The sequence below is a fragment of the Piliocolobus tephrosceles genome, chromosome 10, assembly GCF_002776525.5.
Source record: "Piliocolobus tephrosceles isolate RC106 chromosome 10, ASM277652v3, whole genome shotgun sequence".
Lineage (NCBI taxonomy): Eukaryota > Metazoa > Chordata > Mammalia > Primates > Cercopithecidae > Piliocolobus > Piliocolobus tephrosceles.
The window spans coordinates 3,220,202-3,247,568 of NC_045443.1; the positions used below are offsets into that span (position 1 = coordinate 3,220,202).

At 48.7% G+C, this 27,367-nt stretch overlaps 2 protein-coding genes and 1 long non-coding RNA gene across 8 annotated transcripts in view; 2 read left to right on the forward strand and 1 right to left on the reverse strand.

Annotated features, from left to right (window-relative positions):
• Positions 1-2,522, forward strand: LOC111520295. Its single transcript, XR_002724626.1, has 2 exons — positions 1-1,039; positions 2,253-2,522. It is a non-coding gene; the product is annotated as an uncharacterized LOC111520295 (long non-coding RNA).
• FOXM1 (forkhead box M1) lies at positions 395-21,153 on the reverse strand. 6 transcript variants are annotated; one of them, XM_023182919.3, is made up of 9 exons: positions 20,419-21,153; positions 17,481-18,029; positions 14,785-14,936; positions 11,168-11,359; positions 9,124-9,252; positions 8,109-8,153; positions 7,451-7,523; positions 7,088-7,263; positions 395-2,382 (listed from the first exon to the last, which is right to left on the reverse strand). In XM_023182919.3, exons 2-9 carry the CDS (start codon positions 17,980-17,982, stop codon positions 1,360-1,362), a joined length of 2,292 nt encoding a protein of 763 aa, XP_023038687.1. In that variant the 5' UTR covers positions 17,983-18,029; positions 20,419-21,153; the 3' UTR covers positions 395-1,359. The 6 variants fall into 6 exon arrangements, with proteins under 6 accessions (XP_023038687.1, XP_023038691.1, XP_023038690.1 ...); XM_023182923.3 differs by having other exon boundaries at positions 398-2,382; positions 7,451-7,520; positions 14,785-14,933; XM_023182922.3 differs by having other exon boundaries at positions 398-2,382; positions 14,785-14,933.
• Positions 20,698-27,367, forward strand: part of RHNO1 (RAD9-HUS1-RAD1 interacting nuclear orphan 1) — a 14,354-nt gene continuing 7,684 nt past the window's right edge. The window contains exon 1 of the mRNA XM_023182926.2: positions 20,698-20,781. The gene's annotated coding sequence lies outside the window, so the exon portion shown is untranslated. The remainder of the gene's footprint in view (positions 20,782-27,367) is intronic.

The following is a 27,367-nucleotide window of genomic DNA, read 5'->3' on the forward strand; positions in this document are numbered from 1 at the left end:
GGCTGGCTCCCAGGCCTCAGGGTGGGCATGGCAGTGGAAATGAAGCACCTGTAACTGAGCCCATCCTGCCCCGATGTTCAGGGAGCCCTACCCCTCATGAGCTTTTCTCCTTAAGGAACCCTCAAAAGGCCTAAGTTAACCAGCAGGTCCAAAGGTCCCAAGGAACAAGGTTGGAGACGACAGGGAGAAGAGGTGAGCTGTGCAGGACTGACACTGGGAAAAGCGGCAATTTGTGTTGTAGAGTGTGTGCCTGTGCAAGGTGCTCCAACGGCTTCTTTGGGTCAACTTCAGGCCTTGCCTCTTCCCTATCACCATTGTCTCCATCAACACCCTCTTTCTTTTCCAGCCTCTCCTGGTGCCTTAGGAATCAGACACCAATAAGCCACAGAGCCCAGCGTGTCCACCCTCACTTTTATTGAGTAGATAGTTACAGTAGTGTTCTCAAGCCGGCTCACATCCTAGGCTGGGGCCTAGGGTGGCTGTTTGCAAAGCTGAGGGGCAAGCTAAGGAAGCCAGGCAGGTCAGGGGCTCTGTCGGCCTTCTCAAGCCTCCACCTGAGTTCTCATCAATGCTAGTGTCCCTGGTATGACTGGGGACATTATCAGAGAAACATCTGATGACGCACATCTGGACAGCCAGTCTGCTTCAGCTGCATCCCCCACCCCAAATCCAACTCCTGACCCCATACAAAAGACTTTCTAACCAGGATTTCTTCTTGCAGGAAAGCTCACTTGGAAACACGGGGAGGTGGCAGGGAGGGGTAAAAAGGACTCTGGCAAGCAGATCCACTTGTCTGGGTCCCTGCAGTAAAGAACCAAGATCCAGGTACCTCGGCCTGGAAGAAACCGTGCACTGCAGGTCTGCCCTTCTCTCGAAACTGAAAGCAAGGAACAGAAGTCAACGGAAACCCCGGTCATCCTAGCCACCTTCTGGCAGTCTCTGGATAATGATCTAAGGAAATAAGCTTACATTTATAATTAGAGGATAATTTGGAGGACTGACACTATTTACAAGGGCCACCCTGCAAAGATCAGGGAAGGTGAGAGACTGCTGGGCACAGAATGGAGACAGGCTGGGGGGCTCCTAATCTCTTTTCACCATTGCCTTTGTTGTTCCCACCCTTCAGCTCCTGGGAGGGACAGCAGAGGAATCAGATACTCTTGGGGACACAGGGTCCCGGCAGTGGCTGGGGTGTGACTGCTACCTTTGCATAATCAGGCAGCAGGGAGCTAAGAGGAGCAGAACAGTCCCTGCCTGCTGTCCTCACTCAGAGGCTTGGGGGGCACTGAGCCTCGGACTGCTCAGCCACGGGAGTGCCCAGGATGGTGGGCAGCTTGGGCACAAGGCAAGGGCAGGGCTCTACTGTAGCTCAGGAATAAACTGGGACCAGTTGATGTTGTCAGGGCCCAGTGGGTCCTCCTCCAGGCCAGGAAAGCTGATGTCCAGCAGGATCTTGCTGAGGCTGTCATTCATTGTGTCCAGAACCAGGCCTTCTGTCAGAGAACGATTGGCTGCAAGGCCAGAAACCTGTGGCTCCGGGGAGCCTGGCTTGGGGACTTCTATATCTGAGGGAGGAGAGTTGCCAAAGGGGACGGAGGCGAGGTCTAAGGGTTCTGAACTGAGGAGCCTCTGCGGTGATTCAAAGCGGGGAACGCTTTTCAGCGGAGTGGCGCTGAGATCCATCGGCCCCAGGGGGTCAGGCAAGGGGCCAGAGGCACCCTGGGGGGTTTGTACTGGGCTGAAATCCAGCCCCCCTACTTTGGCTGGGGGCGTGAGCCTCCAGGATTCAGGGGTTCTGGGGAGGACAGATTTGCTCGGGGTGGAGGAGATGGGCAGCGTTTCCTTAACGGGTGTCTTAAAAGGTCCTCCCTCTTCCTGGGAGTAGCTGAGCTGGGAGGCAGGCTCAGAGTCTGCTGGGAACGGGAGTTCCGCGGCCCAGCGGGAAGTACTGGGCCCCTCTGAGAAGAGCAGCTCGGGCTCATCCACACAGGGAGGCAGTAGATGCTGTTTCCTCCGAGACCGGCTCCTCTCCCTCCTCTCCCTGTGTTGAATCACAAGCATTTCTGAGACACACCGGGTTGGGGACCTAAGCCCGCTGTAGGACTTCTTGGGTCTTGGGGTGGGAGATTGGGATGAATCCTCCCAGGAGTGAGATGATTCCTCTTTGAAAGATGGGGCCGGGGAGGGCCACTCTTCCAAGGGAGGGCTCTCCACTTTGATGGGTCTCGCCAAGTGTGGCATTTCCTCCCCAGGCTGGATTTGTTCCTCCTTGATAGACTGAACTGGAAGCAAAGGAGACAGCCCTTCTCCAAACAGGAGTTTCTCCTCTTTCCCTGGTCCTGCAGAAGGAAGAGGAGCTATCCCCTCCTCAGCTAGCAGTACCTGAAAGGGAAACACAGACAAGGTGAGAGGGAACTCTGGCTTCAACCAACGGTCACCAGACAGGACGCACAAAAAAATCACATATTGGTACTGATCCTCTTTGTGTCGTTTTAGTCTTAAAATCTATTAAATATGAGAATGCAATATATGTTGAAGCTGGTAGTTCAATTCTGGGGGTAAAAGATGAGAGTATGTAGTATGTAGTGGCATAATTATAATAGCATTCATCTGAGAGAAAATAAAATTGCATGCCTATCTTACACTGCTTACAAAGATTTAACGCATGCAAATTAGAACCTTAGGCTGCTCTCATGGTAGTGGGTAGTGACATTATTGTCACTAAAGTTGGTACACAACCCCCAACTGCTAAATTTGACTGGCTTTAAAAAAAATGAAAACCTTAAAATCATACAAATCCTGAAAGAGAATCTAGGAGACTACATATACAATCTGAGGGTGCGGGTGACCTTCTTAACCAAGACTGGAAACCCAGAAGCTGTAAAAGAGAAGAGAGACATTTGACTACATAAAAATGTAAAATTTTACTGTGGCAAGAGATACCATAAACAAAATTAAGAAACAACAAACAAACAACGCCTGTAATCCCAGCACTTTGGGACACTGAGGCCAGTTTGAGACCAGCCTGAGCAACATAGTGAGATCCCATCTCTACAAAAAAAAATTTTTTAATTAGCTGGGCGTGGTGGCATGCACCTGTAGTTCCAGCTACAGGTGGGAGGCTGAGGTGGGAGGATCACTTGAGCCTGGGAGGTCAAGGATGCGGTGAGCCTTCCTTATACCACTGTACTCCAGACTAGGCAACGTAGCAAGACCCTGTCTACAAAGAAAAGAAAAGAGAAAAAAAGAAAAGAAAAGAGATAATAGAAGTAGAAAAATATCTTCAGCATAAAAGACAGATTATTTTAACAACAAAGAGCTCTCACAGGGGGCTGGGCGCGGTGGCTCACGCCTGTAATCCGGCACTTCGGGAGGCCGAGGTGGGCAGATCATCTGAGGTCAGGAGTTCGAGACCAGCCTGACCAATATGGTGAAACCCTGTCTCTACTAAAAATACAAAATTAGCCGGGCATGGTGGCGGGCACCTGTAATCCCAGCTACTCGGGAGGCTGAGGCACGAGAATTACTTGAACCCGGGAGGTGGAGGTTGCCAAGATCACATCACTGCACTTCAGCCTGGGTGATAGAGCAAGACTCCATTTCAAAAAAAAAAAGGAAAAAAAGAAAAAAAAAGAGCTCTCACAAATTGATAACAGAACCTTTAGAAAAATGGGCGATGCCCATAAATAGGCAATTCATAGAGGACAATTCCAAGTCACCAAATGTAATGGCAGGGTGCTCAGATTTACTGATAAACAAAGAAAGACAAAATTAAACAAGAGGGTGATGGGTGTACCAAAATCTCACAGATCGCCACTAAAGAACTTACTCATGTAACCAAACACCACCTGTTCCCCAAAAACCTACGGAAATAAAAGATTTAAAAATAAATAAATAAAACATTAAAAAAATTAAACAAAAAGATATAAGCTATACACATTAGATTGGCAAATATTAGACTAATAATACCAATTGCTGGCAAAGATACAGATTTTATATATTGCTGGTTTAAACATGACTTATCATAGCTTTTTTGGAAAGCAATCTAGCAATATTTAGTAGAATTTAAAATACCTTCTTGCCCAGCAATCTTACATCTGGGACTCTATCCTAGAGAAATGAAAGCACTAGTAAGAGAGATCCTTGCAAACATATTTATTGCAATGTCATTCATTGGGCAAAAATTGAGAAACAGAATATGTCCATAAAAGTGGAATGGCTGAAAAATTTGTGGTGTAGCCACATCATGGAATATTACATGGACACTAAAAAATAATGAATTAGAACTATGCCAAGTGACTTGGAAGAACTTCCAAGAGGTATTTTTGAGTTAAGACATGTAGAGGCTGGGCATGGTGGCTCACGCCTGTAATCCCAACACTTTGGGAGGCCAAGGCTGGCGGATCATGAGGTCAGGAGTTCGAGACCGGCCTGACCAACATGGTGAAACTCCGTCTCTACTAAAAATACAAAAATTAGCTGGGTGTGGTGGCAGGCACCTGTAATCTCAGCTACTCAGGAGAATTGCTTGAACCTGGGAGGGGGAGGTTGCGGTGAGCCAAGATCATGCCACTGTACTCCAGCCTGGGCGACAGAGTGAGACTCCGTCTCAGAAAAAAAAAAAAAAAAAGACCTGTAGAGAAGTATCCACAACACGATTACATTATCAGTGTTCTATGTGTTGTATGTGTACATATAAAATGGCTACCACTATACATGTGTATTATAACTAGGAGCATTGATAAAATAGGCAAGAAAGCATCATAAATTATCAACCAGTTATCTTGGGAGTAGGGGTGATGTGGGTGATGGTAGGGTGGAGAGGGGAGCCAAAAAGGAAAGGGGGAAAAAAAAACCACTGCATTAAAACCAAAACAGTGTACATGCTACGACCACATTAATGCATTTATGCTCAATTATGTATTTTTTAATATAATTTTGTGTGTAATATATCTTATTTATTATTAAAGACATTTTTTTTTTAGAGACGGTCTCATTTTGTTGCCTAAGCTAGAATGCAGTGGCACGATTATAGCTCATTGCAGCCTCCAGCTCTGGAGCTCAAGTAATCCTTCTGCCTCAGCCTCCCAAGTGGCTGGGACAACAGGTATCCATGAAAATGCCTGGCCAATAAAAAAAAAAAAAAAAAAAATTTTTTTTGTTAGAGACAGGGTCTTACTTTGCTGGTCTTGAACTCCTGGTCTCAAGTGATCTTCCTGCCTTGGCCTCCCAAAATGCTAGGATTATAGGTGTGAGCCACTGTGCATGGCTTAAAATATTTTGTATATTAAAAAAAAAAGCAAACCCAAGTTGCTCTAAACTCCAGAGTCTATGCTATTTTCATCTCCCTGAAGGGGATGGGGGAAGCCTTTCACTTTGGTTACGCGTCAGCCCTTACTTACAGACGCTCTAACAGCGTTAAGTGCAGATCTGATGGCTGATCCAGGTTTGCTCTGAATTTACCCTTCTCACCTTCCCCTCAAGCGAGACCAGTGATACTCAAGCAGGGGTGATTCCCTCCCTGCCAGGGCACATTTGGCAACGTCTGGAAGCATTTTAATTGTCACACCTGTGGTGGGTGCTACTGGCATCTAGTGGGGAAGACAAGGGATGCTGCTAAACACCCTTCAATGCACAGGACTGTCCCTTCCACGTCCAACAAAGGATTCTCCAGCTGTGAACGTTAATAGGACTTACTCGAGAAACCCTGAGCTAGTCTGACCCAGTCACCCTACTACTGCCAGGTGCAAACTGCATTTCCTGCCTCCATGGCACTGCCCATTAGCATGCTCTCTCCACACCTCTTTGCTTACCCAAATCTACTTTTTCATTTTTATTTTTATTTTTTTGAGGCGGAGTCTCGTTCTTTGGCCCAGGCTGGAGTGCAGTGGCCAGATCTTGGCTCACTGCAAGCTCCGCCTCCCGGGTTTACGCCATTCTCCTGCCTCAGCCTCCCGAGTAGCTGGGACTATAGGCACCCGCCACCTCGCCCGGCTAGGTTTTTGTATTTTTTTTTTTTTTTAGTAGAGACGGGGTTTCACCATGTTAGCCAGGATGGTCTCGATCTCCTGACCTCGTGATCCGCCCGTCTCGGCCTCCCAAACTGCTGGGATTACAGGTTTGAGCCACCGCGCCCGGCCGACTACTTTTTCCTTTTTCTTTTTTGAGAGAGGGCCTCACTGTTGCCCAGGCTGGAGTGCAGTGGTGCAAACAGGGCTCACTGCAGCCTCAACCTCCTGGGCTCAAGTGATCCTTCTGCCTCAGCCTCCTGAGTAGCTGGTACCACAGGCATGTACTACCACCCTGGCTAAATTTTTTTTTTTTTTTTGGTATTTTTAGCAGAGACTGGGGTCTTGCTATGTTGCCGAGGCTGGTCTCAAACTCTTGGTCGTAAGCAATACCCCTGCCTCGGCCTCCCAAAGTGTTGGGATTACAAGTGAGACCTACACTTGTAGGTGGAGCCTCAAATCCACTTCTTTCTTTCTTTTTTTTGAGATGGAGTCTTGCTCTGTCACCCAGGCAGGAGTGCAGTGGTGTGATCTTGGCTCACTGCAACCCCCTCTCCTGGGCTCAAGTGATTCTCCAGCCTCAGCCGTCTGAGTAGCTGGGATTACAGGCATGTGCCACCACGCCCAGCTAATTTTTGCATTTTTTAGTAGAGACGGGGTTTCGCCACATTGGCCACACTGGTCTCGAACTCCCGACCTCATGATCCACCCGCCTTGGCCTCCCAAAGTGCTGGGATTACAGGCGTGAGCCACCGCGCCCGGCCAAATCCACCCCTTCCTAAGGCCTGCCTCCCTTGTGTATCTTCTTTAAGCATCCTAGTCTGTCTATCACAATCACCCTTGTCTGAATTCTTACAAACTCATCAGGTATTTACGGGCCTTCTGACACCACTTACATTGTAATCTAAATACCTTTTTAGCTCTTCTAATGCTATCACACTTCCCTATGTTTGATGCCTTGTCTACCCAACTAGATTTACAAGCTCTCAAGAAACACTTCTCAGAGTGCTTTGCCAAGCTGAAGGTTCAACATTCTTAACTGGCCAGAATCTCTCTTCAGAGGAAAACAGGACACCCACCTTGGGGGCAATGCGGACTCGCTTGCTGTGGCGGGCAAGCTCTGAGCTCATGAGGGAGGCCGCCAGGGGTAAGGGCACCTTCACCGAGGGCTGCAGCACCAGTGACTGGTTCACCGGGAACTGGATGGGCACCAGGTATGAGCTGACCCGGGGTAACAGTGGCTTCATCTTCCGCCCTAGGAGGAAACACGAGAGATGAGGAGCAGGGGGACTGGAGTCCACCCCTTCTCAGCCCCAGGAGCTTTGCTCTCCTTCTCTGGGCTCAGATCCCTTTGAGGTGGGAACAGAATCCTCACGTCTGGTTCCCTAAAGCTATGCCCCCAGAACAAGGACCAGGCCTGAGGCCCACTCTCCCATACTAACGTGCGCCCAGCGGGAGTTCGGTTTTGATGGCCATGTTCCGGCGGAGCTCTGGATTCGGTCGTTTCTGCTGCTGCTTGTGGCAGGTGGGGAGAGAAAGAAACCTGTGTTAATAAGGTAAAGAGGGGATGGCAAAACCCCGCCAGCTGCTCTGGTGGCGTGTGCTTGTGTTGACCGACAGCCCAGAGACAGGAGGCCAACCTGAGGGGACGGACGCAGGTGAGCGGCCTCCAAAACCATGATTAGTGGGCCGGGGGGTGGCCTACAGACACGTGATGGCAGAGTGGTACTACCGCCTCACCCACGTGTCCTCAACACCCCTGGGGGATGCCAGAGCAGGTAGCTATATGCGTGACAAAGAAAAGCTAGGCACAAAAGTGAGCGAGCGCACTGCCGCCCGTGAGGCTGGCGCCATGTGCGTGTGGCCGCTGCAGCATGCTCCCCTGCCACGCCCCGCTCTGCTCAGCGTACCCGTGATGCCCATGAGAGGGGAGGGAAGTGGGTGCGTGCCCGAGCCTCAGGGTGTTCTGTGTCTGGAGCTGGTAGTCACATGGCCACAGGCACCCTTCCCCACATCACAGCTTGTCTCTGTCCATAAAGCCATGCTGAGCAGTGAAAGGAAAACAAGGCCAAGCCCCGAGCCAGAGGGAAAGAACCTTACTGAGTCCAAGTGCTCGGGCAATTGTGGAGCCCCTGGGTCCAGTGGCTGGTGGCGGCCAGGCATTGTGGGAGAGAAAGGAGATGAAGTTACCACCAACGTGGTCCATTTGACCAGATCGGGAAAAACACCGATTCCTGACTGATGACAAAAGACACCCCAGACGACTGTCCCTCCCAGGAGAATGGTTGCAGCCTTATAGGCACTCTGAAATACCAAAATAGCTTCTTTCTGAAAAGACGTTCTGGTAGCTCAGCTTCTGGTCTCCAGCCTAAGGAAAGGTTTTTTTTTTTTTTGACGGAGTTTCACTCTTATCGCCCAGGCTGGAGTGCAGTGGTACGATTTCGGCTCTCCACAACCTCTGGCTCCTGGGTTCAAGGGATTCTCCTGCCTCAGCCTCCCAGGTAGCTGGGATTACAGGCATGCGCCACCACACCCGGCTAATTTTGTATTTTTAGTAGAGACGGGGTTTCTCCATGTTGGTCAGGCTGGTCTCGAACTCCCGACCTCAGGTGATCCACCTGCCTTGGCCTCCCAAAGTGCTGGGATTACAGGCGTGAGCCACCACACCCGGCAGGAAGGGCTTTTTTTAGAGCAAGCATTCCCAGAATCATCTGAGATGCTTGCTAAAAATACAAATTCCTGGGCCCATCCCAGAAGCACTAAATCAAGAACCCCAAGAGAGGGGTCGGGGAAGCTGTGTTTTAACAATGTCCCAGGCAATTCCCATTCACAGGGAAGTTAGGAGAACACTGCCCTGGGAAGCCCTCCCTGTTGGGTCAGAACAGCCCTCTCCTTGCTCTGGTCTAGCACAAAAACGTGTCATTTGCTATTTGTCAACTGTACTTAATTCAGTGGGTTTTGTGCAAGTCACTAATTGGGTGGCTGGCTTCTAACTCTCCCCTGATCAAATGAAAGCATCACTAGCAGAACTTGTTTCCTTTTGAGATGGCTTTTTTTTTTCCCTTTTGAGATGGCTCCAACTTAGGCCCTATTTAGAGAAAAGCAGGGCATTCACCTTAAACACCTGGTCCAACGTCAAGTAGCGGTTGGCACTGGGGTGAATGGTCCAGAAGGAGACCTTGCCATTGGCAGATGTCTCCCGGACAAACATGTCATGCAGGGAAAGGTTGTGGCGGATGGAGTTCTGGAAGAAGAGCAAGACAACTGGTTATCAGCTACTTTAGATTCAGAAACATCACCCTTCAAACACATGGGGAAACCAGCCTCAGGCCCCTCCCACTGTGCTTAGCACAGGCTTCGTCTGGTGTCTTTGTAGCCCTGTCTCTCGGCAACTCTCCTCACATTCCACACCGCAGAGCTGTCACCCTCAGCCATAAACCCATCTATTCTACGGGAATAAAGACCGATGCCAACCTTAGATTGTGATAAAGAAAAGACCTGGATAGCTGTCAGGGGCTAGAAAAGCAGAGTAAGGCTGTGAGGCAGTGATCAATAGCAAGACAGGTGGGTCAGAGAAATTAAGAAACTAGGGAATTAGGCCTGGCATGGTGGCTCACGCCTATAATCCCAGGACTGTGGTAGGCCGAGGCGAGTGGATCACCTGAGGCCAGGAGTTTGAGACTAGCCTAGCAAACGTGGCGAAACCCTGTCTCTGTCAAAAATATAAAAATTAGCCAGGCATGGTGGCGCATGCCTGTAGTCCCAACTAGTTGGGAGGCTGAGGCAGCAGAATCACTTGAACCTGGGAGGCAGAGGTTGAAGCAAGCCAAGATTGTGTCACTGCACTTCAGCCTGGTTGACAGAGTGAGACCCTGCCTCAAACAAACAAACAAGCAAACAGGAAACTAGGAAATTGAGGCTGGGTGTGGTGGCTCACACCTGTAATCACAGTGCACTGACAGGCTAAGGCAGGAGGAGTGCTTGAGACTAGGAGTTCAGACCAGCCTGGGCAACATAGTAACCAGCCTGGGCAACTCTCTTTATAACAACAACAAAAAAAATTAGTGGACTGTGGTAGTGCACCTGTTATCCCAACTACTTGGGAGGTTGAGGAGGGAAGAGCTTGAGCCCAGGGGGCTAAGGTTGTACTCCAGCCCAGGCAACAGAGTGAGACCCTGTCTCAAAAAACAAACAAACAAACAAACAAACAAACAAAAAACCAAACAAACAAAAAAAAACTAGGAAAGTAAGCTGATGGAAGGGAGTAAAATTAAGAGTTCTACCATGAGGGGCCAGGTGCAGTGGCTCATGCCTGTAATCCCAGCACTTTGGGAGGCCGAGACAGTCAGATCATTTGATGTTAGGAGTTCGAGACCAGCCTGACCAACATGGTCAAACCCGTCTCTACTAAAAATACAAAAAAATTAGCCAAGTGTGGTGGCGCATGCCTGTAGTCCCAGCTACTCGGGAGGCTGGGACAGGAGAATCACTTGAACCTCGTAGTTGAAGGTTGCAGTGACCTGCAATCTGCCATTGCATTCCAGCCTGGGCGACAGAGCGAGACTCTGTCTCAAAAAAAAAAAAAAAAAAGACAGAAAGAAAGAGTTCTACCACAAGGACAACAAAGCACGCTTGGCTTGGAATTGAGCACCCATGAGAAGACCTCATTGGTGGCTCTGACACCGACCAACTGGGTGAGCTACGTTGACTCCCAGGCATCTTGGTCTTTCCGTGAATGAAGTGAAAGGAAAACCCCTGCCCACTAGAAATGGTATGTGACGCTATAGGAGATGACATCTTGGGTCATAAGGTTCACAGCATTCTTTTTTTTTAATCAAGACATTTTCATAAAACTAGTTAGCCCCTCTAGCTGCTGGCCTCTAGGACTGCTGTTCAGTGTAGCAGAAAAGTGGACTTGAGTGCTACATTGAAGACTCTCCATGAACTTTAGGTAGTAACAGATGAAGTAGTAAAGAGCTCTTGTTAATGATTTTGCCTGGATTCAATAAGATTGAGTCACAACCCAAAAGATATGTTTGTTTATCATTCTAGTATCCTTTGCACTTAACTGCTGTCCCAGATACAAGTTGCAGCACAGCACTGGAGACAGACTGTCAGGCTGGACTGACCTTGATTTTGGTTGCACTGGGACATATTACCTTCCAGCCTGGCTTGGCAATGTGCTTAAAATAGGGGAAGTGGTCCTCTATCCAAGTATAGATGTCTTTCAAGGTCATGCGCTTCCTCTCAGTGCTGTTGATGGCGAATTGTATCATGGCCATGTAAGAGTAGGGTGGCCGCTCAGACACAGAGTTCTGCCAGGACGTTGATGGTCTCGAAGGTTCCTCAACCTGAGGATTATGACAAAGGGAATGACACGAAAGAGTTCATGAGAACTACCCCAACCCAAGCCCTTAAAGAACATCTAGAGAAACCTTTATCCCATAGGATGGTACTAGAAATAAACTCATCTGAGAGCGCTATCTCATAGAATACAAGTTTAGAGTTGGGAAGGATCTTGGAGATGATCTAGCCTAGACTCTAGTCAATAAGAAACTGGTTTTGTCATCATTCATTTTGTTGAATTTGGAGAAAATCCAGTCCCTTCCAGCTGCAATTTCTCAGGAAAGTTTGAGTATGTACTTTGATTCTCAAAGCATTTATGTTACACTAAAACCACGCCCATTTTTCAGACTTGTGGGTCAAGAAACCTAGGTCTTAGTCCCATTTCTATTCCTGATGTGTTGTGAATAAACCCATCTCATTTCAATGTTTGTATGAGAGAAATATTCCCAGGAGTATGAGTCAGACAATGCCTGCAAAGCACACAGTTAGCTAAGTTTTAGGCAAAGATCTGATCATTCACATTTTTTTTTTATTTTTTTGAGACAGGGTATCACTGTGTCACTCAGGATAGAGTGTAGTGACCAGATCACAGCTCACTGCAGTCTTGACCTCCCCAGGCTCAGGTGATCCTCCTGTCTCAGCCTCCAAGTAGCTGGGACTACAGGCATAAACCACCATGCCTGGCTATTTTTTTTTTTTTTTAGATGGAGTTTCACTCTTGTTGCCCAGGCTGGAGTGCAATGGTGCAATCTTGGCTTACTGCAACCTCTGCCTCCTGGGTTCAAGCGATTCTCCTGTCTCAGCCTCCCAAGTAGCTGGGATTACAGGCGCCTGCCACCACACCCGGCTACTTTTTTTGTATTTTTAGTGGAGATGGGGTTTCACAATATTGGCTAAGCTAGTCTCGAACTCCTGACCTCAGGTGATCCACCTGCCTCGGCCTCCCAGAGTGATGGGATTACAGGCGTGAGCCATTGTGTCCGGCTATTTTTTTTTTTGTATTTTTAGTAGAGACCAGGGTTTTGCTATGTTGCCCAGGCTGCCCTAGAACTCTTGGGCTCAAGTAATCTGCCCACCTTGGCCTCCCAAAGTGTTGGGATTACAATTGTGAGCCACCATGCTCACATTTTTAAAAACTGAGATATTACTTTCTAAAGTACACAAATGTTATGTTTATAGCACAATTAATATTTACTTATGTACACATGCATGTACATTTTCACTTTTTTTTTTTTTTTTGAGACGGAGTTTCGCTCTTGCTGCCCAGGTTGGAGTGCAATGGCGCGATCTTGGCTCACCACAAGCTCTGCCTCCTGGGTTCAAGTGATTCTCCTGCCTCAGTCTCCTGAGCAGCCGGGATTACAGGCATGTACCACCACACCCAGCTAATTTTGTATTGTTAGTAGAGGCGGGGTTTCTCCATGTTGGTCAGGCTGGTCTCGAATTCCTGACCTCAGGTGATCCACCCACCTCGGCCTCCCAAAGCCCTGCGATTACAAGCATGAGTTATTGCGCCTGGCCAAATTTTCACTTTTAAAGATTGTTGAGCTGGAGGCCATGATCCTAAGTGATTTAATGCAGGAACAGAAAACCAAATACTGCATGTTCTCACTTATAAGTAGGAACTAGGCCGGGTATGGTGGCTCACGCCTGTAATCCCAACACTTTGGGAGGCCGAGGCGGGAGGATGACGAGCTCAAGAGATTGAGACTATCCCGGCCAACATGGTGAAACCCTGTCTCTACTAAAAATAAAAAAATTAGCCGGGTGTGGTGGCGGGTGCCTGTAGTCCCAGCTACTTGGGAGGCTGAGGCAGGAGAATCACTTGAACCTGGGACACAGAGGTTTCAGTTAGCAGAGATTGTGCCACTGCACTCCAGCCTGGCGACAGAGCGAGAATCCGTCTCAAAGAGAGAAAAAACAAAAAAACAAAAACAAGGCTGGGCATGGTGGCTCACACCTGTAATCCCAGCACTTTGGGAGGCCGAGGCGAGTAGATCATGATGTCAGGAGTCCAAGACCAGCCTGGCCAACCTAGTGAAACCCCGTCTCTACTAAAAATACAAAAATTAGCCAGGCGTGGCGGCGGGCACCTGTAATCCCAGCTACTTAGGAGGTTGAGGCAGGAGAATCGCCTGACCTGGGAGGTGGAGGTAGCAATGAGCTGAGATCGCACTGCTACACTCCAGCCTGGGAGACAGAGCAAGATTCCGCCTCAAAAAAAAAAAAAAAAAAAAAGGAAGAGTTAAACATTGAGCACACATGGATACGAAGAAGGGAACAGTAGACAACGGGGCCTACTTGAGGGTGGAGCGTGGGAAGATGGGGAGATAGAAAAACTACCCAGCAGGTACTATGCTTACTACCTGGGGGACAAAATCATTTGTACGCTAAAGCCCAGCAACACACAATATACCCATGTAACACACCTGTGCATGTGCCCCCTGAACCTAAAATAAAAGTTGAGAAGAAAAGAAAATAAAGGTTGTTGAATGAATGATTAACACATATATACAACAGAATCTAGATGTATTATATTGGTAACTGTGGAACAAAAACAACCCAGACTACACAATTGGGTTCAATTTTGATTGCTAGGGAAGTATTTAAAATTCGTATCTAGGCCAGGCTGGTGGTTCATGCCTGTAATCCTAGCACTTTGGGAGGCTGAGGCAGGAGGATCCCTAGAGCCCAGGAATTTGAAATCAGCCTGGGCAGCAGGGCAAAACCCCATCTCTACAAAAAATACAAAAATTAGCTGGGCATGGTGGCGTGCACCTGAGTCCCAGCTACTCGGAAGACTGAGGTGGGAGGATCAGCTGAGCCTGGGAGGTCAAGGTGGGAGGATCAGCTGAGCCTGGGAGGTCGAGGTGGGAGGATCAGCTGAGCCTGGGAGGTCGAGGTGGGAGGATCAGCTAGGCCTAGGAGGTCGAGGCTGCAGAGAGCCATGATTGCACTGTTGCACTCCAGCCTGGGCAACAGAGCAAGACGCTGTCTTAAAAAAAAATGTATATATAAACTGACTTTATCTGCTATTAATATTATATCTTCTAATAAAATTACCTTATTATATTATATTCAATTTATACTGTCCATACTGTTAGGAGACATCTTTAAAGTTCAAGTGGATTCCCAAAGTGAAGACCTCTCAATCATTTCCTGAATACCTACTAAGGACAGAAAACTAAAGCCAGTGCTGTTCGTAGGAATACAGAGTGACCAAGGGAATCTGCCCTCAAGGAAATTTCACAGATGGGGAGAAAAGATCCCAGGCAGAAAAGCAGCTCAAAAGTTACACAGAATAGCATGAAGTGGAGAGTTAATACCAGAACTCGGCAATTCTGGTCCATCAGGCCACTTGATCCATTTCCCTACCTAGGAATTCCCTGCACTGGATCTGATTTCTTTAGTGAGGGACAGAACAATTCACCTTAACCTGTCTCTGCTCCAGGTGACAATTCTCCTTCTCCTCCATCTCTTGCTTGATGCTGCAGGAGCCCAGTCCATCAGAACTCATCTTTCGGAGCCACTGGATGTTGGATAGGCTCTTGTTGATAGTGCAGCCTGCTGCCTCACCATCTGCTAGAGGGAAAATCATCCGACACCCCACTTAGCTGCCTCATCAGATGCCCAGTATGTCCATCAGAATTGGTGGCTAGCAGGCCAGGCACAGTGGCTCACACCTGTAATCCTAGCACTTTGGGAGGGCGAGGCAGGTGGACCTCACGAGGTCAGGAGTTCAAGACCAGCCTGGCCAACATGGTGAAACCCCATCTCTACCAAAAATACAAAATTAGCTGGGTGTGGTGGCACACACCTGTAGTCCCAACTACTCAGGACGCTGAGATAGGAGAATCGCTCGAACCTGGGAGGCAGAGGCTGCAGTGAGCCAACACTGCGCCATTGCACTCCAGCCTGGGTGAGACAGAGTGAGACTCTGTCTCAAAAAAAAAAAAAAAAAGAAAGAAAGAATTGGTGGCTAGGGATCACTTGTCCAAGACCTCTACCTTTAGGGACGGAGAACACATGCTGAATCTATTGTGGCTCTAAGTTACTCTGCCCCATTATGCATTTCAGGAAAACTGTAGGAGCATAGTTCAAATTGCATTTCAAGCTGAGCCACACTGAGCCTTAGAGATCAATCAAGGCAGCCTTACAAAAGAATTATTGAGATCTGCACACCAAAAAAGTCACTTTTCAGCCTGGGCAATATAGTGGGACCCCATCTCTGCAAAAAGAAAAGAAAAAATTAACTGGGCATGATGGTGCATGCCTGTAGTCCCAGCTACTTGGGAGGCTGAGGTGGGAGAATGGCTTGAGTCCAGGCGTTCAAGGCTAGAGTGAGCCGTGATTACGCCACTGCACTCTAGCTTGGGTGACAGAGCGAGACCCCATCTCTAAAGAAAAAGTCAATTTCCTCCTCTTGCTTCAGCTTTCTCCCTTATCAAGAAGGAAAATGAGGCCAGGTGCAGTGGCTCACGCCTGTAATCCCAGCACTTTGGGAGACCGAGGTGGGCGAATCACCTGAGGTCAGGAGTTCAAGACCAACCTGGCTAACATGGCGAAACCCTGTCTCTACTAAAAGGAGAATCACTTGAAACCAGGAGGCAGAGGTTGCAGTGAGCTGAGATTGCACCACTGCACTCCAGCCTGGGCAACAGAGCAAGACTCCATCTCAAAAAAAAAAAAAGAAGGAAAATGAAGTCAGGCGCTGTGGTTCATGCCTGTAATCCCAGCACCTTGGGAGGCCCATATGGTTGGATCCCTTGAGCTCAGGAGTCTGAGACCAGCCTGGGCAACATAGTGAGACCCCTTCCTCATTTATTTATTTTTTGAGACCCCTTCTTTTTTTCATTTTTATTTTTTTTTGAGACAGAGTCTCGCTCTGTGGCCAGGCTGGAGTGCAGTGGCACAATCTCGGCTCACTGCAACCTCCGCCTCCCAGGTTCAGCGATTCTTCTGCCTCAGCCTCCAGAGTAGCTGGGACTACAGGCGCCCACCACCACGCCTGGCTAATTTTTGTATTTTTGGTAGAGACGGGGTTTCACCATTTTGGCCAGGATAGTCTCGATCTCTTGACCTCATGATCTGCCCGCCTCGGCCTCCCAAAGTCCTGGGATTACAGGCGTGAGCCACCACACCCAGCTGAAACACCTTCTTAATAAAAAATAAATAAATAAAGACATTTTTTAAAATAGAAATTTTTTTTTTTTTTTTTTTTTTTTAAGACAGAGTCTCATTCTGTTGGCCAGGCTGGAGTGCAATGGTGCAATCTTGGCTCACAGCAACCTCCGACTCCTGGGTTCAAGCAATTCTCCTGCTTCGGTCTCCCAAGTGGCTGGGATTACAGGGGCTTGCCACCATGCCCAGCTAATTTTTTGTATTTTTAGTAGAGATGGGGTTTCACCATGTTGGCCAGGCTGGTCTCAAACTCCTGACCTCAGGTGATCCACCTGCCTCGGCCTCCCAAAGTGCTGGGATTGTAGGCGTGAGCCACCACGCCTAGCCAAGTTTTTTTTAAGAAAGAAAAATGATTTTTACTTTCTTTTGGGTCAATGGGAAGGATAAACAGAGATAATCCTTTTCCAACATAAAGAAAGCAACAGAAATTCTAAATTATAATTGTAACCCGTTCAACAGCACCCAAAGGAGTTGGGTCAAGCTTTCAGGATGAAGACAAGACTTTCATTGGCTCAGGCTAGATGCCTGATTGTTCTGGTTTTTTTGAGACACAGTCTTGCTCTGTTGCCCAGGCTTGAGTGCCATGGTGCGATCTTGGCTCACTGCAGCCACCTCCTCCTGACCTGGGCGACAGAGTGAGGCCATTCTCCTGCCTCAGTCTCCAGAGTAGCTGGGACTACCGGCATGTGCCACCACGCTCGGCTAGTTTTTTAAATATTTTTAGTTGAGACAGGTTTCACTATGCCATGTTGGCCAGGTTAGTCTCGAACTGCTGACCTCAAGTGATCTGCCTGCCTCAGCCTCCTAAAGTGCTGGGATTACAGAAGTGAGCCACTGTGCTCGGCCAGATGCCTGACTGTTGCAAGCATCAAGACTGACTACAGACCTTGCCACTGGAGAGAAAAGGCTGGGCTCCCTCACCCCTTTCCCTGGAAGACCACATACCACAGGTCTCGCGTTTCTGCTCGCAAAGGGCTCCAGGTGGTCTAGGAAGATTCCCATCCCTAGCTGCAGGTTTTGGTCCCAAGGTCTCCAGGGTCACTTCTGTCCTTTTGGCATCATAGCTGGTTTGGGTTTGAGGCTGGAGTCCTGGAGGCTGAGTTGGGGCTCCCCCACAACTGATGAGGATGAATTTGTTGGGCCCACTGCTGCCACTCTCTTTTCCTTTGGCAGTCAGTGCCGTGATGATGCTGTGGATATCAGCATTGTTGGGGATAGCCACTACTTGGGTGTTGGGCATGGTGGGGTGGTTAATAATCTTGATCCCAGCTGGAAACTTGCAAGTGCTGGACTCTGCCACTTCCTTGGAGGCCTCTGCTTGATTAGGCTCCTGTTGGGCAAGGGATCTCTTAGGTTCCTCCTCTGATGTTTCACTTGGGGCATTTTGAACAGGAAGGGGCAGCCTCCGTCTTTTGAGAATCAGTGGCCGATGGGGGCTAGTTTTCATTATGAATCTGCGTTTTCACTCTCCATTGAGAATCATAAGTGTCGACCCTGGAAAATGCAAACAGCAGCAAGATGTTAGAGATTTTTTAGGCTGAGAAGAGGTTCTTTTAGAGAAAGGTGCTCCTCTTCATATGACCAGGAACATGAGCCTAAAGGCCCAGGTAAACACTCCATGGACTTTTGTAAAGACCTCAGATAATAAGGAGATAAGCTTTACTGACAAAAGAAGGCTAAAATTACAGCAGACAGAAGCAATTCAAAGGGTGAAAATGGGACTGGGCTGGAGATAGACAAAGATCTCCTTCTTGAAGCTTCAGAATATTTAGCTACAGAAGTGGATGGGATAGCTACAAATATGTGGAAATCTTTATAATTGCCTACTATAATATAAATAGATCACTTGCAATGACTGTATGGACAGGAATGGAAGATGCTAGAATAGGAAAGCATATGGTAGTTAGGAGTCCTGACAAAACTCTGATCCCATAATCCATTCTAAGATAAGGCCTTTTAATTTTTTTTTTTTTTTTTTTTGAGACAGAGTCTCACTTTGTCACCCAGACTGGAGTGCAGTGGCACGATCTCAGCTCACTGCAACCTCTGCTGCCTGGGTTTAAGCGATTCCCATGCCTCAGCCTCCTGAGTGGCTGGGATTACAGGCGCCCGCCACCACACCCGGTTAATTTTTGTATTTTTAGTAGAGACAGGGTTTCACTATGTTGCTCATGCTGGTCTTGAACTCAGGTGATCCACCTGGCTCGGCCTCCCAAAGTGCTGGGATTACAGGCGCGAGTCACAGCACCTGGCCAAGCCTTTTAACTTTTATATTACTTTGTAAATAGGACCAGTGCACACAGAATCAGGGAAGAAAGGCAGGTTGTACTATTGCCACACTACTGGAAAAGTCATCTCCCAGTTTACAAAACCTCACATAAAATGGAAACCTCTATTGAAGGCCCATGTAAAGTTGTGCAGCTTGTTCACTGAACAACTTTAGAGGGTGACATTTATTTCACAGGCTATTATACTTGCTCTAATTGAAAAAGAATGTGTTCTTTTACAATTCGTCCTGTATTTATACAGTGGCATTTTAGTACTTGCATGTGGTTATACATATTTTAACTTTCTAAGCATGCCATTTTATGAATTTCTTTTCCAGAAATAAGACTATAACCCCTGTCTCCTTACTACCAGAATGAGCTATCAATACACTAAGGTGGCTCTGAAATGCTAACAGCATAGTCTTTTTTTTTTTTTTAAGTCTTTTGTTGATTTTTTTTAATTTTTTTTTTTTTTTTTTTTGAGAGGGAGTTTCACTCTTGTCACCCAGGCTGGAGTGCAATGGCGTGATCTCAGCTCACTGCAACCTCTGCCTCCCGGGCTGAAGCGATTCTCCTGCCTCAGCCTCCCGAGTAGCTGCGATTACAGGCACCCACCACCATGCCAGGCTAATTTTTTTTTTTTTTTTAGTAGAAACAGGGTTTCACCATGTTTACCAGGCTGGTCTTGAACTCCTCAGATGATCCACCCCCCTCGGCCACCCAAAGTGCTGGGATTACAGCAGGCGTGAGCCATTGCACCCAGCCTTTTGTTGATTTTAATAGATACATGGAATACTCTACCATTAAGCAAAATTGTATAATTCTATTTCATGGAACTTTGGGAGACAGAGGAATTGGCTGTCTCTTTTTTAGGACACTTATTCTCTCCCTGAAAAGCAACTGTAATTTTTTTGACATTTGTCATCTGCAGAGTTCACAGGCCCTCCACACCTCTACCTTCAAATCTCAGTTTTACTTTCACTTCAGATCTTTCCAGGCTTCCCTCTCTCCCCGCATCGATCAGTAGATATGATTCCTCTTTTTCTACAGGATATCTAGGTCTTAATTTTTTCTTCTACTTCCTGACCAGCCTGATATTATTATTGCCAACACTTTCTTGCCCGGGAAACTTCCAGAGTGGTCCTCTGAGCCATCTCCGTCCTGAGCGGGGAAATATTGCTGCATTCTCAGGAACCAGGAGAAGGCCCCTGCAAATGGGTAAGATGGAGGCAGTGTTGCCTAGTGGTGAGAGAGCCTGGGAGCAGCGGAGTATGTGTGCAGGTTGGTCTTTGACTCAACGCACTACAAGCTCAGTCTTCATCTCAGCCACAGTCGGCCTAAGAAAGGCCACCCAGGCCCTCCCGAGGCCGTGGGCAGGGTGCAGAGGTCAGACTTCCAGGGAAGGCCAAGGGGCGCTTTACGTAGTGAGAAGGCCCCGGCCAGGAGGTTGGATGCAGAAAACATTTGCACCCTGGCTCAGATTCTTCCCGTGTGGCCCAAACCTCCACTCGTGGCCCGTGCCCTGCTGCTAGACGCCCTGACCTCCGCGCCCGGTGGCCTCGCTCCCCGCCTGTGCCCAGGCCAGGCCTGGGACTCCATTCCTGTATCCCGCTCACCTCCAGACTGCAGTCGCCGCCGCCGTTGGGCCGTGGCTCCGAAGGCGGGCTCCGGGCTCCTCCAACCTGGGGGCCGAGCCAGGGCCCCGGACGGGGGCTCGCGCCGGACCGGCCGGGTCCCCGGCGGTGCGGGCGGGGTGGGAACCCCGGGGGATCCCGGGAGGGGAGGGGGTCCCGGGCCGGGGCCGGGGGTGGGGTCTGGCACCGGAGCTTTCAGTTGGTTCCGCTGTTTGAAATTGGCGCCGGCGGAGCGTTAAGGTCACGTGACGGAACGTCGCCAATCGGCGCCGGCCTTGTCTCGGCATTCCGGGCTCGAAGGCTGTGCGGTCTGACAGGCGCTGCGGCCCGGTCCGGCCCGGGCTGGTAAGGCGGGCGGCAGGCCGGCTTGTGGGGGAAGAAGTGGCCGTGGGGCCTGGGAGGGGCCGGAGGGGTCCCCGCCGCGTGGGTGGGCGAGCGGAGGGACAGTTTCGGGATGTGCGGCAGCGGCGCGATAGCCCCGGGTCCCTGGGTCCGCTTTCCCCGCCGCCCTAGTCACGCCGGGCGACACGCCCCCGCTTCCCCTCAGGCTGCTCTGCACCCCTTTTCCAAGGTCAGCTTTAGTTGATTTCCTTCCTGGGGAAAATCGTACCCCATTTTCGTACAGTGAACGATCGTCTGCTCCCCCCGATTAGACTGAGGGTTCTTTGAGGGCTGCGTATTAGCTCAGCTTTCTTCCATCTTGAAAAAAATGTCGGCCCCAGGAACCCTCCCTCAGCGCGAAATCTTCAAGTACTGACCGGTCTTTGGCCCCTCCCAAAGCCAAGCCTTCGGCTGTGGTAGACGGTGGTGCTTTATTTATTTCCTCAGTCAACCAGTCTATTGAGCAACGGCTCTGTGCCAGGCCCCGCTGGGCCCTGAAGATACAATGGCAGACAAGGTTCTTTCCTTGCCCTGGGCTCACAGTCCAATGGTGGAAGACGGGCACTGACTTTTTTTTTTTTTATAAGTCTTTTTTTTTTATTTTTATTTTTTTATTATACTTTAAGTTCTAGGGTACATGTGCATAACGTGCAGGTTTGTTACATATGTATACTTGTGCCATGTTGGTGTGCTGCACCCATCAACTCGTCAGCACCCATCAATTCATCATTTCTAACAGGTATAACTCCCAATGCCATCCCTCCCCCCTCCCCCCCATGATAGGCCCCGATGTGTGATGTTCCCCTTCCCGAGTCCAAGTGATGTCATTGTTCAGTTCCCACCTATGAGTGAGAACATGCGGTGTTTGGTTTTCTGTTCTTGTGATAGTTTGCTAAGAATGATGGTTTCCAGCTGCATCCATGTCTTGGAATCAACCCAAATGTCCATCTGTGACAGACTGGATTAAGAAAATGTGGCACATATACACCATGGAATATTATCCAGCCATAAAAAAGGATGAGTTTGCGTCCTTTCTAGGCACTGACATTTTAAAAGAATCAAATAGGCTGGGCGCGGTGGCTCACGCCCCTAATCCCAGCACTTTGGGAGGCCGAGGCAGGCGGATCACCTGAGGTCAGGAGTTCAAGACCAACGAACATGGTGAAACCCCATCTCTACTACTAATATTAGCCGGGCATGGCGGCACATGCCTGTGGTCCCAGTTACTTGGGAGGCTGAGGCAGGAGAATTGCTGGAATCTGGGAGGCGGAGGTTGCAGTGAGCCAAGACTGCACCGCTGCACTCTCCAGCCTGGGCAACAAAGTGAGACTCTGTCTCAAAAAAAAAAAGAATCAAATAAACAAATGTGGGCTGGACATAGTGGCTCACGCCTGTAATCCCAGCACTTTAGGAGGCCGAGGCGGGTTGATCATTTGAGGTCACGAGTTCGAGACCAGCCTGGCCAACATAGCGAAACCGCTTCTCTACCAAAAATTAGCCGCACATGGTGGTGCATGCCTGTAGTTTCAGCTACTCTGGAGGCTGAGGTGGAAGGATCACCTGAGGCCGAGAAGTGGAGGCTATGGTGAGCCGTGATCACACCACTGCACTCCAGCCTGGGCGACAGGAAGACACCGTCTCCAAAATGAACAAACAAATGTGGCATTATTGCTGTAAAGTGAAACATTAGAGGTTAATTATACTTTGAGTATTTACAATAAGATCTTGAGAGGTAGGACAGGAAAGGCTTTTCTAATGAGAGCTTGGTGTGAGATCTGATGCCTTTTACAAAGAAAGTAGGGAGCCCTGCTAAGCAGAGGGAATCAGGTGTGCAAAGGCTGGATGGCAGGAGGAAGCACAGTGAATACAAAGGCTAAGGAATATCTGAGGAGTTTGAGCTAATTGACCTGAATGGAGTGTGGTGTGAGTTGAAGCTGGAGCCAGGGGAAGCGGGGCCTTAGCCATACAGAGAAGTTTTGTGCTTATCCAAGAATTAAAGGAAGCCAATCATAAGCTTTAAGCAGAAGTGAACCCAGGTCAGATTTGCATTTTAAAAGGTCAGTAGGGGTTTTATAGCGGGGTTTGCTAGAGTGGATTAGGGCAGAACAGGTGGATATTGCAGTACTCCAGCAAGAACTGCTGGAGCTTGCAAAAGAGTGGCGACGAGAGAGAGAAGAGAAAGAAGGAGACAGCGTGAAAAAGGGGCATTACGAAAACATGTTTAAGAGGTAAAGTTGACGGGGCTTGATGGTGGGTTGGATGGGAGATAGAAGTGTGAAGATTTTTGGCTGCATAACTGAAGGAATAATGACACCATTCCCTGACCAAGGGCCCTGGAAGATAGTCACTTTGGCCAAGGGGTGGGGGTGGAGTTATCAAGGGAATGATCGTGAATTCAGTTTTTGTTTTTTTACTACAAAGCAATGCTCAGAATGAGTTCAGTTTTTTTTAAAAAAAAACTTTATATATGTATTTTTATTTATCTTTTTATTTTTTAGGGACAGGGTCTTACTCTGTCCCCCAGGCTGAAGTTCAGTAGCATGACCTTGGCTCACTACAACCTCAACCTCCTGGGCTCAGGTGATCCTCCCACCTCAGCCTCCTGAATGGCTGGGACTACAGGCACACGCCACTACACCCAGCTAATTTTTTTTTTCCCCCCGAGACGGAGTCTCGCTCTGTTGCCCAGGCTGGAGTGCAGTGGCCGGATCTCAGCTCACTGCAAGCTCCGCCTCCCAAGTTCACGCCATTCTCCTGCCTCAGCCTCCCGAGTAGCTGGGACCACAGGTGCCCACTGCCATGCCCGGCTAATTTTTTTGTATTTTTAGTAGAGACAGGGTTTCACCATGTTAGCCAGGATGGTCTCGATCCCCTGACCTCGTGATCAGCCCGCCTCGGCCTCCTAAACTGCTGGGATTACAGGTGTAGGCCACCGTGCCTGGCCTAATTTTTGTATTTTTTGTAGAGACAGGGTCTCACTCTGTTGCCCAGATTGATCTTGAACTCCTGGGCTCAAGTGATCCTCCCACCTTCACTTCCCAAAGTGTTGGCATTACAGGCATGAGCCACTGTGCCTGGCCAAGTTCAGTTTTGAACTTGTTGAATTTTTTTTTTTTCTTTTCTTTTTTTGAAAGAGTTCTGACTCTGTCACCCAGGCTGGAGTTCAGTGGCACGATCTCAGCTCACCACAACCTCCGCCTCTTGGGCTCAAGTGATCTGCCCACCTCAGCCTCCTGAGTAGCTGGAACTACAGGTGCACACAACCGTGCCCACCTAATTTTTTGTAGAGTTTGGGTTTCACTGTGCTGGTCTCAAACTCATGAGCTCAAGTGATCCACCCACCCTGACCTCTGAAAGTACTGGGATTACAGGTGTGAGCCACTGTGCTCTGCCTTACACATGTTGAATTTGAGGTGCATTTGAAGTATCTAGTTGCGGCCGGGCGCCGTGGCCTGCACCCCAGCACTTTGGGAGGCCGAGGCGGGCGGATCACGAGGTCAGGAAATCGAGCCATCCTGGCTAACACTGTGAAACCATGTCTCCACTAAAAATACAAAAAATTAGCCGGGCGTGGTGGTGGGCGCCTGTAGTCCCAGCTACTTGGGAGGCTGAGTCAGGAGAATGGCATGAACCTGGGAGGCAGAGCTTGCAGTGAGCCGAGATCGCGCCACTGCATTCCAGCCTGGGCGACAGAGCGAGAATCAATCTCAAAAAAAAAAAAAGAAATATCTAGTTGCTGTTCAGGTAGGTCGTGGGATATTTGGGTCCCAAACGTAAGGAATTCTAAAATGAATATGTAAATATTGAAGTCATCTACTTCTAGGTGGGTACTGAAATACAGGCAGATGAGTTTGCCAGAGAAAAGTATATCAAGTGAGAACAGCTCCAAAGCACAACCAGAGGGGAAGGACTTAGATAGCAGAATGGACTGACCTCTAATTAGAGCAGAAAGAAGTTAAATGCTGATATGCATAGGTTTGTATGTTTGCTTTCTGGAAAATGACAGTATTTCCTTTGATGTCTTCTGTATTCTTTGTCAAGTAGGAAGTAAAGTCATTTGTTAAGAGAAAAGGGATATTCTGAAGCTCTAAGAAAGTGGGCAGGGTGTGGTGATTCACACCTGGAATCCTAGCACTTCGGGAGGCTGAGGCAGGAGAATCACTTGAGCTCAGGAGTTCAAGACCAGTCTGGACAACATAGCAAGACCCCATCTCTACAAAAAATAAAATAAGAAACTAATCAGGTGTGGTGGTGCTTGTCTATATTCTCAGCTATTTGAGAGGCTGAGGCAAGAGGATCTATTGAGCCCAGGAGTTTGAGGCTGCAGTGAGCAATGATCGTGTCACTGTACTCCAGCCTGAGCGACAGAACAGGATCCCATCTCTAAAAATGATTTTAAAAATGTTCAGTCTGGGCGCGGTGGCTCACGTCTGTAATCCCAGCACTTTGGGAGGCCGAGGTGGGCAGATCACCTGAGGTCAGGAGTTCAAGACCAGCCTGGCCAACATGGTGAAACCCCATCTCTACTAAAAAATACTACAATTAGTTGGGCGTGGTGAGGGTGCCTGTAATCTCAGCTACTTGGGAGGCTGAGGCAGGAGAATTGCTTGGACCCAGGAGGAGGTTTCAGTGAGCCGGATTGCGCCACTGCACTCCAGCCTGGGCAACAGAGTGAGACTTCGTTTCAAAACAAAGAAAAAAAATTACCACTTTATTTATTTCTTTATTTAGAGATAGGGTCTGTCTGTCACCTAGGCTAGAGTGCAGTGGCACAATCATAGCTCACCACATCTTCAAATTCCCGGGCTCAAGTGATCCTCCCACCTCAGCCTCCCAAGTAGCTGGGACTACAGGTGCATGCCACCATGCCCAGCTAATTATTCTTTTACATTTTTAGTAGAGACAAGGTCTCACTATGTTGTCCAGGCTGGTCTTGAACTCCTGGCCTCAAGCAGTTCTCCCACCTCAGCCTCCTAAAGTTCTGGGATTACAGGCGTAAGCTACTGCACCTAGCTTAGAGAAATTTTAAGATAATCTTTGTGGAGAATGAGTTGATCAAGGAAACAGGATTGCTGAGCAACGTACTGATGACTTTCAGCAAGTCATGAATTTCAAAACCATGGCTGTAGCAGGACGAGCCGCAGACAAAACTCAAGACACTGAGTTAAAGAAGGAAGGGGTTTACTCGGCTGGGAGCATCAGCAAGACTTCTGTCTCAAGAGCCGAGCTCCCCGAGTGAGCAATTCCTGTCCCTTTTCAGGGCTCACCACTCTAAGGGGGTGCATGTGAGAGGCTCGTGATCGATTGAGGAAGCAGGGGGTACGTGACTGGGGGCTGCATGCACCGGTAATTAGATCAGAACAAAACAGGATAGGGATTTTACAGTGCATTTCTATACAATGTCTGTAATCTACAGATAACAGAACCAATTAGGTTAGGGGTTGATCTTTAACTACCAGCCCCAGTGTGTGGCTCCGGGCTGTCTGCTTGTGGATTTCATTTCCGCCTTTTAGTTTTTACTTTTTCTTTCTTTGGAGGCAGAAATTGGGCATAAGGCAATATGAGGGGTGGTCTCCTCCCTTATAGCCATTGCTACCACTGTCATCTTTCCACTGGATTCCTGTGGTAGCTTTTTGTTTATTTTCTAGACCGAATCTTGCTCTGTTGCCCAGGCTGGAGTGTAGTGGTGTGATCTCCGCTCACTGCAACCTCCGCCTCCCGTGTTCAAGCGATTCTCCTGTCTCAGCCTCCTGAGTAGCTGGGATTATAGGTGTGTGCCATGACGCCTGGCTAATTTTTCTATTTTTAGTAGAGACGGAGTTTCACCATGTTGGGCAGATTGGTCTTGAACTCCTGACTTCAAGTAATCTGCCCCCCTCAGCCCCCTAAAGTGCTGGTATTACAGGCATGAGCCACTGTGCCCGGCCTCTCTATACTTTTTATTCCTTTCCAACTAGAATGTAAGCACCACAAGGGCAGAGGACATGTTTTTTTTGTTTTTTTTGTTTTGAGACGGAGTCTCGCTCTGTCGCCCAGGCTGGAGTGCAGTGGCCGGATCTCAGCTCACTGCAAGCTCCGCCTCCTGGGTTCACGCCATTCTCCTGCTTCAGCCTCCAGAGTAGCTGGGACTACAGGCGCCCGCCACCTTGCCCGGCTAGTTTTTTTGTATTTTTTTAGTAGAGACGGGGTTTCACTGTGTTAGCCAGGATGGTCTTGATCTCCTGACCTCGCGATCCGCCTGCCTCGGCCTCCCAAAGTGCTGGGATTACAGGCTTGAGCCACCGCGCCCGGCCAAAAGAGCAGAGGGCATGTTATTCTCTGGTACATATTTTCAGCACCTGGAACAGTGCCTAGCACAGGCGCTCAGTAAATATTTTTCAAATGAATGAATGAACAAATGGATATATATATTTTTTGTGTTTTCCATAAGATGTTAGTTCCTTAAGAATAGAAACTTTGGCCGGGCATGGTGGCTCACGCCTGTAATCCCAGCACTTTGGGAGGCTGAGGCGGGTAGATCACAAGGTCAGGAGTTCGAGACCAGCCTGGC

Excerpts from the sequence above, each read along its gene's own strand:
- FOXM1 (XM_023182919.3), bottom strand. The coding sequence starts at position 17,982 with ATGAAAACTAGCCCCCATCGGCCACTGATTCTCAAAAGACGGAGGCTG. Across the intron at positions 7,264-7,450 it reads CGAACTCCCGCTGGGCGCAC|GGCGGAAGATGAAGCCACTG; the intron begins GTTAGTATGGGA and ends GTTTCCTCCTAG. Across the intron at positions 2,383-7,087 it reads GAGTCCGCATTGCCCCCAAG|GTACTGCTAGCTGAGGAGGG; the intron begins GTGGGTGTCCTG and ends TTTCCCTTTCAG.